At 40.1% G+C, this 19,254-nt stretch overlaps 1 protein-coding gene across 3 annotated transcripts in view; it reads left to right on the forward strand.

Annotated features, from left to right (window-relative positions):
* The window catches only part of sf3b1 (splicing factor 3b, subunit 1), a 57,600-nt gene extending 38,628 nt beyond the window's left edge, over positions 1–18,972 (forward strand). For 2 of the 3 annotated variants that reach the window (XM_020521029.2, XM_048599442.1), the window contains 8 exons: positions 3,771–3,992; positions 4,279–4,461; positions 4,591–4,702; positions 4,861–4,981; positions 5,533–5,664; positions 11,185–11,457; positions 16,150–16,366; positions 17,436–18,972. In XM_020521029.2, coding sequence (XP_020376618.1) covers positions 3,771–3,992; positions 4,279–4,461; positions 4,591–4,702; positions 4,861–4,981; positions 5,533–5,664; positions 11,185–11,457; positions 16,150–16,366; positions 17,436–17,594 — 1,419 coding nt within the window. In that variant the 3' untranslated portion in view covers positions 17,595–18,972. Of the gene's footprint in view, positions 1–3,770; positions 3,993–4,278; positions 4,462–4,590; positions 4,703–4,860; positions 4,982–5,532; positions 5,665–9,362; positions 9,505–11,184; positions 11,458–16,149; positions 16,367–17,435 lie in introns of those variants that run through there. The other variant, XM_048599443.1, reaches the window with a different exon arrangement.
* Positions 18,973–19,254: the final 282 nt, after the last annotated feature.

Here is a 19,254-nt window from a genome sequence, read left to right on the forward strand (position 1 = left end):
GTGATGTATAAAAAGAAGGAAAAGGGAAATTAAAAATAAGCCGTTATTTGTAACCTCCAAATTCTGTTCTTATAGCCTGCTGGTAGAAGTCAACACAAAACAGGCCATTCAGCGCAATTAATTAGAATATGGGTGAAGTGCACTGAATTTTTCCACATTCCATGGCATCTTGTTTTGTTAAGGTTTATTTCAGTTTTATTTTAGGTTTTAGTTCTATTAAATATTCGATGATTCATGATTTACAACCTTTTGAGCAAAGGAATTTCAGATTTCCAAAATCTTTTGTTTACTGTTTTTTGTTCATGAACTTTAGAATATAAGCAATTTATCTCCATAATTTAGCCTTTGTTACCCCCAGTCGAATATGATGAGCCTAAACTGTACTTATCTTCAAAGCCAAAATAACTACCTGAGGTACAGTACCCAAAACTTAAGTACTGTGTTCCTTTGGGGTCTGACCAAGACAATATGCAACCGAAGTATTTTTTTTTCTGTATTTTGATCTCTTGATATTGATTCCTTAAGGATAATATTTGACCCCTAAACTAACTTATAGATCCTTATGGCACAGAAGGAGTCCTATTAGCCCATCATGCCATGCTAGACAACAAAGATCTGGCTACACTGATCCCATTTTTGAGTTCTTAGCCCACAGCTCTGGAGACTGCAGCAACATAACTGGATATCTAAATACTGCTTACATGTTTGAGTTTAAGATTTCCATCTGGGTGAAAAAATTCTCAACTTTCCTCTTAGCCTTCTATCTCTTATCTTAACTATTACCATAGTTACTGACCCCTCTACTGATGGAAAATGTGCCTTCCTATCAGCTGTATCTGTGCCTCTCAGTCTTTTATACACCTATTAATTTTCCCTCCCAACCTTTGCTGCTCCAAGGAAAACAACTCCAGCCTATCCAATGTCTCTTCATACCTCAGACCCTCCAGCCTAGGCAGCTTCTTGTTAAATCTCCTCTGGACCCTCTCGAGTGCAAGTACATCCTTCCTATAATGTGGTGATGAACTGCACACAGTAGTCCAGTTATGATCTAAGTAGCTTTTTATACAGTTGCAACGTAACCTCCCTGTTCCTGCATTCTATGCCTTGGTTAATAAAGGCAAGTATCCCATCTGCTGCCTTAACTACCTTTTCTACCTGCTCTGCTACCTACAGGGATCTGTGGATACGAACATCAAGGCTGCTATGATCTTCAGTATTTGCATGGTCCTACTATTCAAAGTGTAATCCCATACCTTATTAGCCCTCCCCAAGTGCATTATCTTTCTTACTTCTGGGTTAAATTCCATTTTCTACGGCCCTGCCCACCTGACCCCTGTCGATCTCCTTCTGCAGTTTATGGCTATCCTCCTCACTGCTTACCACCCCACCAGTTCTCATGTCAACTGCAAATGTTTTGCTCCTATCCCTGTATTTAAGTCCATATAATTAATGTACGTCAGAAACATCAAGCATCCCAATGCTGAGCTCTATGGAACTCCGCTGGGAACAGACTTTCAGTCATGGAAATATTCCGATGGGGTCTTACTTTATTTGAGCAGTCTATCATGAGGATCTTTTCAAAAACCTTGCTTAAGTCCATGTAGGCCACAGCCTATGCGTCACCCTCATCAACTCCCCTGTCTACCCCTGCAATTTTCCTGTTTCCATAACAAATCCATGCTGACTGTCCATGATTAATCTGTTTCTCCAAGCACAATATCAAGATCCACTGGGAAAAATGTGCTGACACACATGAGACCTGCTACTCCTGGGTTCATCACAACAATTTAGATTTTATTCAAATTTTCCTGCCTGATGAACTCATTATAACAGGTTTCTGCACTTAACAAGAAACTACTATTTTTGCCAAATTTAATTCTCTAACTTAAACTCTATCCTTTCCCAAACCCTGACGCACATGCAGATATATGAAACAAAAATATATAGATGCCATGGGTGGATGGGTAAAAAAGGACAACCCAGTTTAATAGCACCAATCCACAGGATTCAAATGGTGTCCTTTTTGCTTTTTTTGGGTCCTTCTAGTATCCAGTTTTCTTCCTTCCAAGACCTTTACTTCAGACACAGAGCAGTTGGTACACTAATTGTTCAGCCTCTCAGTCATTGGTTAGAGACAGTAGCTTATACTTAAATGGTGAGTGAGAATAGCTAGCTATTTTCCTATACTTTGTTACATCTCTGCAAGAAGAGAGAGATGCTGTCTTTTTAAGAGTTTGGAGGATGTCTACTCCCTTACTGTTCATACACCGGCTGGACACCTGCTCAGGAGCCGGACAGTTGTCAGCACACCGATCACTCTTAACCAAAACCTTTTCAGTCAGCAGCCTGTCTATGGGCAAAGATGTCCCGAACACCCTCAAGATGCCGATGAGTCTCCAGCATCTTTCCCCACTGCTTGAACAAACCGACACTATTAATACAACTCATGATGAGTTTCAGTAACTTTTTTTTAAAAACTCCAATCTTTCCTTCAATAGTTTCCTTTGTTTAAAGCAGTGTCCTTTTCCCATTTAGGTGCACAATCCAGAAATGAAGTAACATTAATAAAATGTGTTGTTTATAATGTACGCTGTCCCTCCAAATCATGTCAAATGACTTGCTCAAGGTTAGACTGACTGACCTGTAATTTCTTTGTCTAGCCCTTCTTCTCCTTTTTAATAATGGGACAATGTTAGCAGTTCCTCTGGCACCTCACCTGTAGCCAGAAAGGCTCTGAATATTACTGCCAGGCCCCCTGATATCTTCTCTCTCTCTGCCTCCACAGCCTGGGATACATCACATCTGGGTCTGAGGATTTATCTATTTTTAAGGCTGCTAAAGCCACTAGTACCTCTACTCTCACTGTGTTAATTTCTCCAAATATTTCATGATCCTCCACTCTGATGTCTATACTTGCATCATCCTTTTCCATTGTGAAGACTGATGCAAAGTATTTGATTAGCTTATACTTAAGGTATTATAGGCCTGAAGTAACCTGGTTTCCCCCTCCTGTTTTTAAATAACAGGGTGATATTTACAGTTTTTCACTCTAAATTGAGTACATTTAAACATTTTATAGATGAAACATCTGCAATTTACTCATTTTGTTTTTTTTTAATATCTCAGGATGTAACTGACCAATTACTGGACATTGGTCTATCTTAAATTGCATGATTTTGTCCATTACATGCTATTAAATTATTAAATGTGCACCTTTTTAAAAACAGTATTTTTATAAGTTGCATTCAACAACATTTTGATTGCAAAGGTCAGCTGTAGAACTAAAAGACCAACTTAACTGATTGATGCATGAGTACTATTTTTGTCACTTTAATATCTCTGTGAAGAGAAGACAGCTCAGCCAGGATTGATTTTTTTTCACTGATTTTCTGGTATTGTGTATATTTGGGCAGCAGATGAAAAGTGGATGAGCTTGGTTTGATGCTGTCCCTGCTGGAGTAGAATGCTAGCAATTATTGTTTGTGTTGACATGTAAAGACTAACTTTGTAATGCAGATGCCAATGCAATTGAAGCCAAGCAAGAATTAGTTCCTTCAGAAGGCCGTGGGAAGGGCTGTGTTGAGAGCAAATCTTTGGTAACTTCCATGTAACCTTTCAGTTATAAGTCCATTCCTTTTATATTTATTTGAAAGGGCCTGTTGGTGATCAGCTGTTTAAGCTAATCTATTGACTGGCTCAGATAAGAGTTTATATACAGCAAATTATTTTAAGTAACTGGAATAACATATTGAAATTTCTATTCTTTGCAGTTAGTTGACACCACAGTGGAACTTGCAAACAAAGTTGGAGCAGCTGAAATAATCTCCAGAATAGTTGATGACTTAAAAGATGAAGCTGAACAATACAGAAAAATGGTGATGGAAACCATTGAAAAGATTATGGGTAACTTGGGAGCTGCAGATATTGACCACAAACTGGAGGAACAGCTTATTGATGGTATCCTGTATGCTTTCCAAGAACAGACTACTGAGGTATGCATGTGTGATGAGATTAAACTGCAACTTGCAGCATATTTTGAGCAATTGAATGGAAAATGTATTTGTTTCAAACAGCCAGACATATTGAGTTATGATGCCTATACGTTTAATTTATTTTCCCTTTGAGTTTTTGGATGATTTTGCAGCAGCATTTCTAACTTTATAGTACCACAGCATTTTCAATTTGGTTGAGCTTTCTTTGAACATTGATATGTCATCTTATGTTTTATTTCCTTTCTTACAATTACCCTGATACTCATAATCCTTGTGTTTTTTCTAGGATTCTGTAATGTTAAACGGTTTTGGTACAGTGGTAAATGCATTAGGTAAGCGAGTGAAGCCCTATTTACCCCAGATTTGTGGTACAGTATTGTGGCGTCTAAACAATAAATCAGCCAAAGTTCGACAGCAAGCTGCAGATTTAATTTCTCGAATTGCAGTCGTCATGAAGACATGTCAAGAGGTATGTGCATTGACCAATGCAATATTTGACTAACCTGGTCACACCAATGATTTTGGCTTCAGGTATGTTTTCACTCTTTCCAGTTCTAGGCAAATCATGTGAAGTGATATTTGATCTTTTTATTTGTAGGAAAAACTAATGGGCCACTTGGGTGTTGTGCTATATGAATACCTTGGTGAAGAGTACCCCGAGGTTCTGGGTAGCATCTTGGGAGCGCTCAAAGCTATTGTAAATGTTATAGGTATGTCTGTTTTTCTATTACATTATTATGTGTAATGAGAGATATTTAGGGAAGGATAAAACTTTTTGGATTAGTAAAGAATGTTGTACCTTTTTCCTAAAGATAAATGAATTAAAAATTCTCTTACTAAATATTTGTCCTGTGTTGTTAATATACAGGTATGCATAAGATGACACCACCTATAAAGGATCTACTTCCACGCCTCACTCCAATCCTGAAGAATAGGCATGAGAAGGTTCAGGAGAACTGTATTGACCTGGTTGGGCGAATTGCTGATCGGTAATTTGCATTGTTTCCATTTCTAAATAATGGGAAACCGCATTGTGCTATTTAGTCTTGTCAACAAATAGTTCAAGAACCGAACTGCCGATGCTGGAGTTAGAGATAACACGGTGTAGAGCTGGAGGAACACAGCAGGCCAGGCAGCATCAGAGGAGCAGGAAGGCTGATGTTTCAGGTCGGGACCCTTCTTCAGAAATGGGGTAGTCTCAATCGAAAATGTCAACTTTCCTGCTCCTCTGATGCTGCCGGGCCTGCTGTGTTCCTCCAGCTCCACACTGGTGTTATATCTAGAACCAAACTGTATCTCTTTTTTTTTTTTCCCTATTCTAATTTGATTCAAGTATGAGCATGCCAAAACATGAGAGTGACATTTATATCCAGGTGTCTTGGAAGTAATTTAGAGGTAAATCCAACAAATTAATACTGGTTTTGTTTTAAAAAGTTGAAATGTATAGAACTGGATTTCGAACTGGTTGAGATTGTATCTTTTTTTTTAATTCCGGTCAGAAATTGTATAATAACTTCTAAACATCTGTGGGTCCTTTCAGAGGTGCAGAGTATGTATCTGCTCGTGAATGGATGAGGATCTGCTTTGAATTATTAGAACTTTTGAAAGCGCACAAAAAAGCCATCCGAAGGGCAACAGTAAACACTTTTGGCTACATTGCAAAAGCTATTGGGTAAGTCATGTTTGAGTTTGTTAGAGCAATAAAGCAAAGCACAAGTATCTATGCTCAGCCTTTTAGTGTTCTCTGTGCAATGCTGCAATTGCATCTGCTTCAGTTCAGTGAAGATTACTGGATGTAAGTGTGTAAAAGCTGAAATGGGTGATACAAGACTACTATGCAGTTGCGTTCATCAAGCCAATCTCTGTCTCACTGTAGAAGTCTTTAGTTTTATTTTTTTCTTGTGTAATATCATTCAGTATTGTACAGTCTTGACCATAAGACATAGGAGCAGAAATTTGGCCATTCAGCCCATCAAGTCTACCCTGCCATTCAATCATGGCTGATGAGTTTCTCAGCCCATTCTCCCACTTTATCTCCATAACCCTTGATTCCCTTGACAATCAAGAACCTATCGATCTCCATCTTAAACATACTCAATGAGCTGGCCCCCACAGCCTTCTGGATTCACCACTCATGGGCTGAAGAAGTTTCTCCTTATCTCCGTTCTAAAAGGTCTTCCCTTTACTCTAAGGCTGTGCCTTCGGGTCCTAGTCTCTCCTACCAATGGAAACATCTTCCCAACATCCACTCTGTCTAGGCCATTCAGTATTCTGTAAGTTTCAATTAGATCCCCCCCCCCCCCCCCCCCATCCCTCTAAATTCCATCGCGTATAGACCCAGAGTCCTCAAACATTCCTCCTATGTTAATCTTTTCATACGATTGCTGAAATTTGAATGAAAATGTTTGTTATAGAAATCAATGTGCAAAAATGCTGAAGACACTTCTGATTTTTGTTTGACCATATATAAGAAAGAAGAGGGTAGCTAGGGAAAAGGGTATGTCCACTCAAGGACAAAGGATGGCATTTATGCATGGAGCTGGAGGAAGTGGGTGAAGTGCGCAATGAGTACTTTGCATTAGTGTTCAAAGGAGAAGGACATGTGATTGGTGAGCCTCAGGAGGGCTATGTTGGAATTCTAGGGCATGTCAATATAAAACGGAGGTGGTGTTAAGTGTTTGAAAAGTATTAAGGGAGGCAGGAGCATGGTGTTTTTGGTTAGCGAGAACATTATGGCTGTAGTGGGGAAGATATTTCTGGGAGATTGTCCAGTGAAGTTATATGGGTGGAACTTAAAAAGAAGTGAGGGATGATCATCATGTTGGAATTGTATTATAGGCCCCAAATAGCCAGTGGGAATTGATAGGCAAATAGGTAAGGAGATCGCCAATATCTGTAACAAAAATAGGGTTGTAATGAGGTTGTTGACTTGCTCGCCGAGCTGGCATGTTATTGTTCAGACATTTCGTCACCATGCTTGGTGACATCATCAGTGGAGCCACTGATGAAGCGACGTTATTCTAGTCCGCTTAGAATTTATACTGTCTGGTTCGTTATGGTGAGTACTGTCATTTCCGGTACTCACCATAACGGACCGGACAGTATAAATTCTAAGCGGACTAGAATAATGTCGCTTCATCAGAGGCTGCACTGATGATGCCGTCTAGCATGGTGACAAAACATCTGAGCAATAACAAGCCTGCTCGGCGAGCAAGTCAACAACCTCATCCACAACCCAAGCTACAGATCTTTGCCAGAACTTTAAATGTAGCGTTGTAATGGTTGGGGATTTTAACTTTGAAAAAAATACAGTTGGACTGTCATAGTGTTAAGGGCTTGGATGGGAAGGAATTTAAGTGTGTACAAGAGAATTTTTTTTTTTATTCAATATGTAGATATGCCTACTAGAGAAGGAGCAAACTTGACCTTCTGTTAGGAAATGAGGCAAGGCAAGTGACTGAAATGTCAGTGGGGGAGCATTTTGGGCCAGTGATTGTAATTCTATTATTTTTAAAATAGCTATGGAAAAGGATAGAACTGATCAAAAAGTTAAAGATCTAAATTGGAGTGAGGCTGATTTTGACAGTATTAGACAGGATCTTTTACAAAAGTTGATTTGAGGGAGGCTTTTTGTTGTTTAAAGGGACAGTTGGGAAGTGGGAGGCCTTTAAGAATGAGATAATGAGAATTCAGAGACAGTACGTTCCTGTTAGCATGAAGGGCAAGGCTAGCAGGTGTAGGGAATGCTAGATGACTAGAGAAATTGAGGCTCTGGTCAAGAAATAGGAGGAGGCATTTATTGGGTATAGACAGCTGGGATCAAGTGAAGGGGTATATTTAAGAGGGAAATCAGGAGGTTAAAAAGGGAACATGAGATAGCTTTGGCAGATAAGGTTGAGGAGAATCCAAAGAGCTTCTGTAAATACATTAAGGGCAAAAGAATAATTAGGGAGAGAAAAGAGATCAACATAGCCATCTATGTGTAGAACCACAGGAGATGGGTGAGATACTAAACGTGTACTTTGCGTCAGTATTTACTGTAGAGAGGACCTGGAAGCTAAGAAGCATGGAAACTTGGGGAAATAAATAGTGATATCCTGAGAGGTGGTGCTGGAGGTCTTAAAATGCATTAAGGTAGATAAATCCCCAGGACCTGATCAGGTGTTTCCCAGAACCTTGATGGAAGCGAGAGAAGAGATTGCTGGGCCCTTGCTGAGATATTTGTATCATTGATAGTCAAAAGTGAGGTGCTGGAAGATTTGGAGGTTGAAGAATGTCGTGCTGCTATTTAAGAGAGACTGTGAAGAAAAGCCAGGGAACTATAGACCACCAAGTCTTAGGTCAGTGGTGGATAATTTGCTGGAGGGGATTCTGGGGGATGGGATTTATATGCATTTGGAAAGGCAGATACTGATTATGGATAGTCAACGTGGCTTTGTGCCTGGGAAATCGTGTCTCACTAACTTGGTTGAGTTTTTTGAAGAGATGACAAAGATGTTTGAAGGCAGAGTGGTAGACGTTGTCTATGTGGACTTCAGTAAGGCGGTCGACAAAGTTGTGCGTGGTAGACTGGTTAGTAAGGTGAGGTCACATGGGATCCGGGGGAGCTAGCCAGTTGGATACAAAATTAGCTTGAAGGTTGGAGACAGGGTGGTAGTGGAGGGATGGTATTCAGACTGGAGGCCTGTGGCCAGCAGTGTGCTGCAAGGATCAGTGCTGGTTACACTGCTTTTTATCATTTATGTAAATGATTTGTATGGGAATAAAGGAGGCATGGTTAGTAAGTTTGCAGATGTCACCAAAGTTGGTGGTATAGTGAACGGTGAAGAGTACAACAGGACCTTGATCAGATAGGCCAATGGACCGAGGCATGGCAGATGGAATTTAATTTAGATAAATGAGAGTTGTTGCATTTTGATGAGGCAAACCAGGGCTAGACTTATTTAGTAAATAATATGGCCCTGAGGAGTGTTGCCAAACAAAGAGACTCAGGGTGCAGGTGCATAATTCCTTGAAAGTAGAGTCGCAGGTAAACAGGGTGGTTAATAAGGCGTTTGGTTTACTTGCCTTTATTGGTCAATGCATAGGAGTTGGGATGTCTTGTTTGGGCTGTACAGGCCATCGGTGATGGCACTTCTGGAATACTGCTTACAGTTCTGGTTACCCTTCTGTATGAAGGATTATGTTGAACTTGAGAGGATGCAGAAAAGATTTACAAGGATGTTGCTGGGACAGAAGGGTTTGAGCTATTGGGAGAAGCTGAATAGGCTGGGACTTTCCCTGGAGCATCGGAGGCTGAGAGATGACCTTAGAGGTTGATAAAATCATTAGTGACATGGATAGGGTGGATAACCAAGGTCTTTTTCCTAGAGTGGAGAAGTCCATAATTAGACGGCAGAAGTTTATGGAGAGAATGAAAAGATACAAAAGGAACCCAAGGGGCAACTTTTTCATGCAGAGGGTGGTGCGTGTTTGGAACGACTGCCAGAGGAAGTGATGGAGGCGAGTACTATTACAACATTTAAAAGGCATCTGGATGGGTATATGAATAGGAAGGGTTTAGAGGAATATGGGCCAAGTGCTGGGAAATGGGACTAGTCCAATTTGGGATGTCTGGGCTGTGTGGATGAGTTTGACAGAAGGTTCTGTTTCTGTGCTGTATCACTCTAAGTCATTAGGATTTGTTGCTGAATGCTGAGTAATGTATGTGAGGAAATGACTAGGGCCTTGTATGAAACCTTTGGGACCTCTCCTGTGACTAAAGAAGATACAGAGGACTGGAGAATTGCCAACGTTGTTCCTTTGGTTAAGAAGGCCAACAGGGACAATCTGGGAAATTACAGGTTGGTGAACCTTGCATCAGTGGTATAGAAATTATTTGAGAAGATTCTTAAGGATAGGATTTACTCTCATTTGGAAAAATATGGACTCACTAGTGAAAGGCAGCACGGGTTTGTGGGGGGAAGATCGTGTCTGTCAAATTGAATTTTTTGAGGAAACAACAAAGGTAATTGAGGGGAGGGCAGGGCAATAGATTTTGTCTATGTAGACTTCACCAAGGCCTTTGACAGGCAGGCTGATACAACAGGGCAAGTTACATGGGATCAGTACTGAGCTGGTAAGAGAGATACAGAACTGGCTTAATCATAGAAGGCAGAGTAGAGATGGAAGGGTGTTTTTCTGACTGGAGATCTGTGACTGGTGGTGTTCCATAGGGATCAGGACTGGGACCCCTGTTTGTAATAAATAAGCGATTTAGCCTGATTACTAAGTTTTCAGACGGTACAAAGATTGAGGGAAGTGCAGACAGTGAGAACGATTGCCAGAGGATGGAACAGGATCTAGGTAGGCTGGAGACTTGGGCGGAAAAATGGCATATCTGGAAATTTAATCCAGACAATTGGGAGGTGATGCATTTTGGAAGATCTAATGCAGGAGTGAAGTTTACAGTAAATGGCAGAACCCTTAGAAACGTCAATGTACTGAGGGGATAAGGCATACAGGTCTGTAGTTCCCTGAAAGTGACAACACATGGATAAGACATTCAAGAAGGCATGTGGCATGCTTGCCTTTGTCAGTCAAGTCATAGAATATAAAAATTGGCAAGTAATGCAGCTGTATAGAACTTCAGTTCAGCCACATTTGGAATATTGTGTACAGTTCTGCCTGCCACATTACCAGAGGGATGTGGAGGCTTTGGAACGGTTTCGGAAATGCTTTACCAGGATGTTGCCTGGTTTGGAGGGTGGAAGCCATGGGGAAAGATTGGACAAACATGGTTTGTTTTCACTTGAGCATCGAAGAATGAGGGGGTGATCTGATAAAAGTTTGCAGAATTATGAGGCATGCATTGCTGGAGTTGTTTTCCTAAGGTAGGAATATGGATGACTGGGTTTAAGGTAAAAGGTGGAAAGTTTAAAGGAGATCTGAGAAGGTGGTAAGTGCCTGGAATGTGCTGCCACTGGAGATGGATACAGTAGCCACATTTAAGAGGCATCCTGACAGATATGAATAGGCAGGGAATAAAGGGATACAGACCACGTAGAGACAAAAGGCTTTTAGTTTAGAAAGACATCATATGTCGGCACAGTTTTGATGGGCTGAAAGGCCTGTTCCTGTGCTGAAATTTTTTTGTTTATAAATGACATGGTTCAAGTGGGATTGCTCACCTTGCTGTTTAATTTTCTTACAGTCCACATGATGTATTGGCCACACTGTTAAATAATCTGAAGGTTCAAGAACGTCAGAACAGAGTCTGTACCACAGTAGCTATTGCTATTGTGGCAGAAACGTGTTCACCTTTCACGGTGTTACCTGCCTTGATGAATGAGTACAGAGTTCCTGAACTGAATGTCCAAAATGGAGTGCTTAAATCTCTTTCATTTTTATTTGAGTACATTGGAGAAATGGGAAAGGATTACATTTATGCGGTTACCCCATTGCTTGAAGATGCTTTAATGGACAGGTGAGTTTAATTTTATTGTTGGCGATTACAGATATTGAAGTTCTCAATGACCACGGTACATGCATATAGAACAAACTGTCTAATTGCACATGCAGGGCTTAATTTTGTTCGTTTTCCGTTGAGTAATATGGATCGCAAATTCAACTGAAATGCAGAATGTCTAAAAAATCGTTTTGTTGTTAAAATTAGTTATTAAAAACTATTCTATTTAAAAATTATTCTTGTAAAAAATATAGTACACGGTGAATGTAATGCTGATATTGGGGTTCAAGAAGTAAAACAGTTAAAGCTAGACCACATTACGAATGAACTGCTGAAGCTGGGAACCCCACATGTTACCCAGGCCTCTGGAAACTTAGCTGAAAAGGTTGAGCACTTTCATGGTGTGAGGTGAAGCGACGGAGGAGAACTCATTCGGGAATGGGTGATGGAGGGAGGCTGAACACTATCAGGGGTGAGGAGAAACTTGTCAGGAGTGAGAGCAGGATTGGCGGAAGGAAGATGCTGAATACTTGGAATTCAGGGGCGCCGTGCAAATGGTGAGAGGTAGGTTGAACACGACCAGAGAGGCTGAACACTCACTGAAAAGGGAGTGTTGATGAGAGAGGTGACCTCCCTACTCACTACTAAACTAAAATTAATGGGAACAGATGCTGTCAGGGAAGAGCACTATAGAAATGTGGAGATTGTTTAAGGAATGCATACTGTGTGTGCTCGATATGTTTGTCCCTAGCATGCAGGGAAGATGTGGTCAAGTGAGGGAGTCTTGGTTCTCGAGAGAGGTCGAATGACTCGTTAAGAGTAAGAAGGATACTTATATAAGGTTTAGGAAACAAGGATCAGAAAAGGATCTAGAGGGATACAAGTTAGCCAGGAAAGAGCTGAAGAAAAGACTTAGAAGAGCTATAAGGGTGCATGAGAAAATCTTGGCAGATAGGATCAAGGAAAACCCCAAGGCTTTTTACACGTACGTGAGGAATAAGAGAATGACCGGAGAAAGGGTGGGGCCGAACAAGCATTGTAAAGGGAATTTGTGCACGGAGCCTAAAGAGATAGGAGAGGTCCTTAATGAATACTTTTCTTCAGTATTCGCAACTGAGAGGGACCTACTTGTAGGGGAGGACAGTGTGAAACAGGCTGGTAGGCTAGAGGAGGTGGATGTTAGTAAGGAAGATGTACTAGGAATTTTGAGGAACTTGAAGATAGATAAGTCCCCCAGGCCTGATGGGATTTATCCAAGGATTTTATGGGAAGCGAGGGAAGAGATCACAGGGCCTTTGGCGATGATCTTTTCGTCCTCACTGTCCATGAGTCCAATGCTGGAAGATTGGAGAGAGGCAAACGTCATTCCCTTGTTCAAAAAAGGGAACAGGGATAACCCCGGAAATTACAGCCCAGTTAGTCTTACTTCAGTGGTGGACAAATTATTGGAAAGGGCTCAGAGAGAGGATTTATGATCACTTGGATAGGCACAGTTTGATTCGTGGTAGTCAGCATGGATTTGTGAGGGGTAGATCATGCCTCAAAAACCTTATTGAATTCTTTGAAGAGGTGACTAAACACATGGATGCAGGTAGAGAAGTGGATGTGGTATACATGGATTTAAATAAGGCGTTTGATAAGGTTCCCCATGGTAGGCTCATGCAGAAAGTAAGGAAGCATGGGATAGGGGGAAATGTGGCAGGTTGAATTCAGAATTGGCTGACCCTTAGAAGACAAAGGGTGGTAGTGGACGGAAAATATTCAACATGGTGCTCAGTTACGAGTGGTGTACCACAAGGATCAGTTCTGGGTCCTCTTTTCTATTTGTGATTTTTGTAGATGATTTGGATGAAGGAGTGTAAGGGTGGATTACTAAGTTCGCGGATGGTACAAAGGTGGGTCGAGTTGTGAATAGTGTGGAGGGCTGTTCTAGGTTACCAAGGTACATTGATAGGATGCAGAGCTGGGCTGAGAAGTGGCAGATGGAGTTTAACCCTGAAAAGTGTGAGGTGATTCATTTTGGAAGGACAAACTTGAAAGCAGAATACAGGGTTAATGGAAAGATTCTTGGCAGTGTGGAGGAGCAGAGGGATCTTGGGGTTCATGTCCGCAGTTCCCTGAAAGCTGCCACCCAGGTGGATAGAGTTGTTAAGAAGGCGTATAGTGTGTTAGCTTTCATTAATAGAGGGATTGAGTTCAAGAGCCGTGAAGTTACGCTCCAGCTATACAAAACCCTAGTTCGGCCACATCTGGAGTATTGTGCCCAGTTCTGGTCGCCTCATTACAGGAAAGATGTGGAAGCGTTAGAAAAGGTGCAGAGGAGATTTACCAGGATGTTGCCTGGAATGGAGGGAAGGCCTTACGAGGAAAGGTTGAGAGAGCTAGGGCTTTTCTCTTTAGAATGACGAAGGATGAGAGGTGACTTGATAGAGGTATACAAAATGATCAGAAGTATAGATAGAGTGGACAGCCAGAGACTTTTTCCTAGGGTGGAGGTAGCTATTACGAGGTGGCATAGTTTTAAAGTGAGTGGAGGTAGATATAGGGGAGATGTCAGAGGTAGGTTCTTTACTCAGAGAGTGGTAGGGGCATTTAAGTGGCTATTAGATAGGCATATGGATGATAGTATAAGGTAGGGGTGGAGGTTAGATGGACCTTAGGTTTAGGGTAAAAGTTCGGTGCAACATCATGGGCCCAGGGGCCCGTACTGTGCTGTACTGTTATTTGTTCTATGTTCTGTGTTCTCTGTACTCCGTTTGCTCCCTCAGATGGTTGAAGGGCTCCTGTATAAGATGGTAAAAGAGCAAAAGGAATCACCACCTCGATCTGACATTTCCTCTGCAGCCCAGATTGGAAGATTTCTGTTTTGATTTGGGGGCAAGGAAACCAAACCCCGCCCCATGTTAGAAATATATTCATGCCATATTAATGAGCACGATATCAGACTCCTGCTATAACTAGCATTCTGGGATAATATTTTGAAGGAATTTTCCTCCTTACTGTCTTTCTCCTGTGGTGAATTATAATCCCAGAATATCCTTTCAAAGAGGGTAGCAGTCTTCTGATATTTTAGGCAAATGTTCCTTCTTAGCCATGATGGATAAAGAGTATTGGTCTAATCACTGATGGTTACAGTAGAGTTTGGATCATTATACTGTACTGTCATCTTAAAAGTTAAAAATATATGCAAGTCTACTGAGACTAGGTACAGTGCTGCACAAAAGATTGTTTACTAATTCTCCCCATTGCAGTCTCCCACAGAGTTCTGATCTGAACTACAACAGTAACTCCTAAAGGAGAGGCAATATAGGGAGGATTACTGTTGTATCTTCATTCACAAGTGTGATAATTAGCTCAACTGCTCATTTCTTTAAAGCTGAGATGGGTAATAAAATGGTAGAGGAATGGGGCTCCCAATGTTCTGTAATTTTCTTTCTGCTGCCTGGACCTCAAGTCCTTGTGTGGCTTTTAGAACCAAAAGTCAATGCGTTGGCACACTGGTCGGTATGCTTTCAACCTCCAAGTGGCTTGGAGCGAATGCTGGGGGTGGCCCCAGTAAATTAAGACATTGCTGGAAAGTTTCCGTGGAAAAAGTTGCCTTTCTGTGCTGAGATAACCAATTCTACATCAGGCACTGTTAAGGAACCAGAACTGAGAACTGCTTAAAGAACATTCATGTTTCTTGCTTTGACTTAGGATGGGCAATAAATGTTAATCTTGCCAGCCATGCTCACATTCTAAGAATTCCTTTCTAAAAGTAGGTAACATCTCCTTTGGCAATGCAATCTCAATTTTACATTCTCCAGCATAACTCATTTGTTTTTTTGTCAATCCTACGATGCTGTGTTGATTGTGTTTCAGACTGCCATCATGTTCCACTTCTGTTCTTGATCCATATGTTGCTGCTTAGCGACGTCAACCAACAAGGGGAGAATTTTTTAAAAGGGCACTTCTACCTCTACACATTTTACCTCTACCACCTTTGATGATATGACAGTTACTGTACTTGTCAAACTGACTTCCTGACATAACATTGTGGATGAACAATTGCTGCTTGACTTCAGGCAAATTGTTGATGTACTTTTTGGCCTTTGCCAGAAATTCCTTGCCTTAGTTATCAATTCATCCTTTTTCAAACTTGTGTTTAGTTTTACAAACCCAATCAGCATCCTGCACAACCCTGAGCCCCATCTGGAGTCCATTAAAAAGAATGTTATTATACCTCTGAAACATCACAAATCTCAGCTCTGCTGTAGCTGAACCTTTGGCAGGCTCAAAAAGTTCTAACTTGCTAAAGTCCAGCTCATGCAGAGTTTCACTACCTATGCTCTAGTGTGTTCATAGATTAGCCAGATTTATTGACTTCCATTGGTTTCTGTCCCTCAGCAGACTTCCCTGCCCAAATCTCTAATACTAAACTAGCATTACTGCCTTCAGATAATGAAGACAATTTACAGGAGATCTTTTTAATTAATGTGATTGACTAATTGAATCATTTTAATTCTCTTTCCTTCCACTCCCCATGAAGTTTGTGGGAAGCAGAGATTTCTTATAAACATAAATTAACGTTTCAGTGGAAGGTGTTTGTACAGTATGTCAGATTGTGAAGCATGAACTTTAATTGGTTTTGTTACAACACATGTAATCAGGAAACATAAAGCACATGCGTTCCTTGCAATTATGAATTAATATTTGTTTTTCCTGTTGTAGAGACCTGGTTCACAGACAGACAGCGAGTGCAGTTGTGCAGCATATGTCTCTGGGAGTATATGGATTTGGCTGTGAAGATGCACTGAATCACTTGTTAAATTATGTATGGCCCAATGTTTTTGAGACATCACCACATGTTATCCAGGCAGTCATGGGAGCATTGGAGGGTTTAAGGGTTGCATTAGGTCCTTGTAGAATGTTACAGTATTGTTTACAGGTAAGTTCAACAATGCTTTTAATTTTATTCTTGAATTAATTTTTTTCTGCATACAAACACTGGTAGGCTACTATTTTCTCATTATCTTGATGTAGTAACCTGCATTTTCTCTTGTTGAAAGACTGTACGGTTGTCCCTAGAGTGATTAAGAAAAGGTGCACTTCAGTGGCCAAGGTGCCAGAATTTTTCCTCACTTTCTGGAAAAGTACCTAGCTTCCTAGTAGTCACAATGCTAAGGTTAACAATTGATCCTGGATACAATGCTCCCAATGGATTCCTGTAAACCAGCTCTACTGAGTCGTGACTGTGAGTGACCATCTCCATGTGCTTTTCCCAGTTTCCAGAAAGTTTCTTCAAACCACTGCCAGAAGTAAAATAAAGATGATTCTTCTTCCCACCACTCATGTCAAAATAAATCTCATGGAAGGTATAGAAGGCTGTAGGATATGTTTCTTCAACTGGTGACTGTCTTCAGCATCCAACTGTGATGGCTCATAAAGCTAAGCAGTCTTCTTTTGCTGACCACGCAGAAATATTGCTGTCTGTGATATTGATTTGTGGGGAAGCCTGCAACCTGATCTCAGACATGGCTTTCTCTTTCCTGGCAACATGGAATACGTAACCTTGCATTCATGTAGAAATGCTAGCCAGCTATTATTGATCCCAATTTCCTTTCACCTTGTAAGTAAACGAGCAGTTTACTAGTCACCTGGTATCAACAACACCTTTCTGGGATTTTGGGAGACTCTTGGTAAACCAAGATACTTTTGCCATTCGTTCTAAGCTTAAATTCTGTTGTTTAAATGAGGAGGATGGTACAATCTAAACCTTCCTTTGACCTCTAACAATCAAGCCACCCAAACTTAATGTCAGGTAGACTTCGGGACAGGTTATGTGACCCCCTTCAGTTGCGCAAAACTTAAAGCTTTAGTCCCAAAATATAATAATCTTAGACTCATAATTATATTGACTGTAATAAAAGTTTGTATTTAACATGCTTTCACAGGACTGATGTCCCTTTTGGTCCAATAGTATAGTTATAAAATTGTATGTTTTCCTCTGTTGATAGGGCTTGTTCCATCCAGCTAGGAAAGTACGTGATGTATACTGGAAAATCTACAACTCCATCTACATTGGTTCGCAGGATGCCTTAATTGCACATTATCCAAGGATCTTCAATGATGAAAAGAACACACATGTCCGCTATGAACTTGATTACATCTTATAAAATGGACTTAATAATCTGTGCATTGTCTTTGTTGTCTGCTATTTTCCTGCATTGATATTGCCCAATCTTATGCTGTGCTTCGGATGTGACGTGATGAGAGTTTGAAATACAAACGTTATCCTCTTGTTGGAGCAGATTGTAAAGTAGTAATTGAATAGGGCTAGTAGCACAACTTTATTTTAAATAGGACTTGTAGACCATAAATCTTGTATCCTTACTTGTTCTTGATGTTAAATAACTAAATCTTATAGTGACCAACAGGATGATGAATACTCAATTTACAATTCATTTAAATTTGTCTTTATTGAGATTTAGGTTTCATTCCTTATGTTTAAAGGGTTGTTTCTAACAAAAAATAAACGAAAAGTCTAATTCCAGTTTATATTTCTGAAGTTATTTTGGGGGTTTTTTTAGTAAGTTTTAAATTGACTGGTTTTCAAATAAGGATCATGTTGTCTTCATTTAATTTTTGTATGCCGGTTTAATTTCCCTACTTCCTTTGCATGACCAAGTGCACCTTTTCTACTTTTGCTAAAACAGTGGTTCACTTTGCACAACTTTTTCTACAGTTTGTGACAAAGATCTTCAGAACTAACTTGTGACAAGATATGTAAGACAATTAGTTGTGCAAGAACTGCCCTAATCAAAGCAAACTGAGATTCCTACTCCTCAACAAATCATCTGCAATCAAATTGACAGGCTGAAAATCCCAAGTGAACTAAGTGATCTTTGAAACCTGTGTCCTTGCAAGCTTTAAAATAGCTGTTTATTCCACTGGAATGTTTTGTCCCCCATTTATGTGATAGGTCTTTGGTGAAAACTCCTATTGAACATTAAGGAGACTTGAACTATGGTTCCTGGCCCATGGAGCTAAGAAGTAAGTTAAAATATGCATAGTTACCAATAGTTGAAAAGCTCCAAGAAAGCTAAAACATGTTTGTTATATTTTGGACCAGGTATTTTAGGATTATCTTCTCTGGATTTCTCAGCTTCTTAACAGTGACATTTGCATTGGCTAATTCTGCCAGGTTTATGGAGATAAATTCATGAAGTTTTGTTCCACTATCATTAAGTCTTTCCAGCTAATGTAAATACTTTATATTCTCTATTGTGTAATATTTATGAATCCTTTGGTTACATCTAGTTGCATAAAACTAATACAATACGAACTTCAGGATTAATGTTATGATCCCATTCTGGCATGTTAAAATTTGACAGTTTGTGAATCCAGCCAACATGATGAACTCGTTGCTCGTTAATTATGTGGTCAGGTTCACTTATGATCTTATTCCACAACTAGCAGGCTTGTACCTTTTTTTCCTTCATTTGAAAAATTTAGTGTAGGTAAACTTGGTGTTTTAATAAATATATCTCTGTATTGATGACTCCTGTTTTTTTAATTGGAATAAATATTGTAGAGATTTTTTGTTGAGCATGTGGGAATAAACTTTTTAAAAAGTTATCAGTACAGATTTTATGCATTTTTACCTTCTTGTCACAACCTCTGATTCTAGATGTGCATAATTAATTGCTGCCTTTTCTTGTACTCCTGAATTTGCACACTAGGAGTAGGCATTCAGTCCTTCAAGCCTATGTGAAATTTCTGATAATTGAGTTGATTGTCACTAATTCAGATTTACATAAAAATAAAAGCTAATTG

Source organism: Rhincodon typus, chromosome 7 (genome assembly GCF_021869965.1).
Source record: "Rhincodon typus isolate 14 chromosome 7, sRhiTyp1.1, whole genome shotgun sequence".
Lineage (NCBI taxonomy): Eukaryota > Metazoa > Chordata > Chondrichthyes > Orectolobiformes > Rhincodontidae > Rhincodon > Rhincodon typus.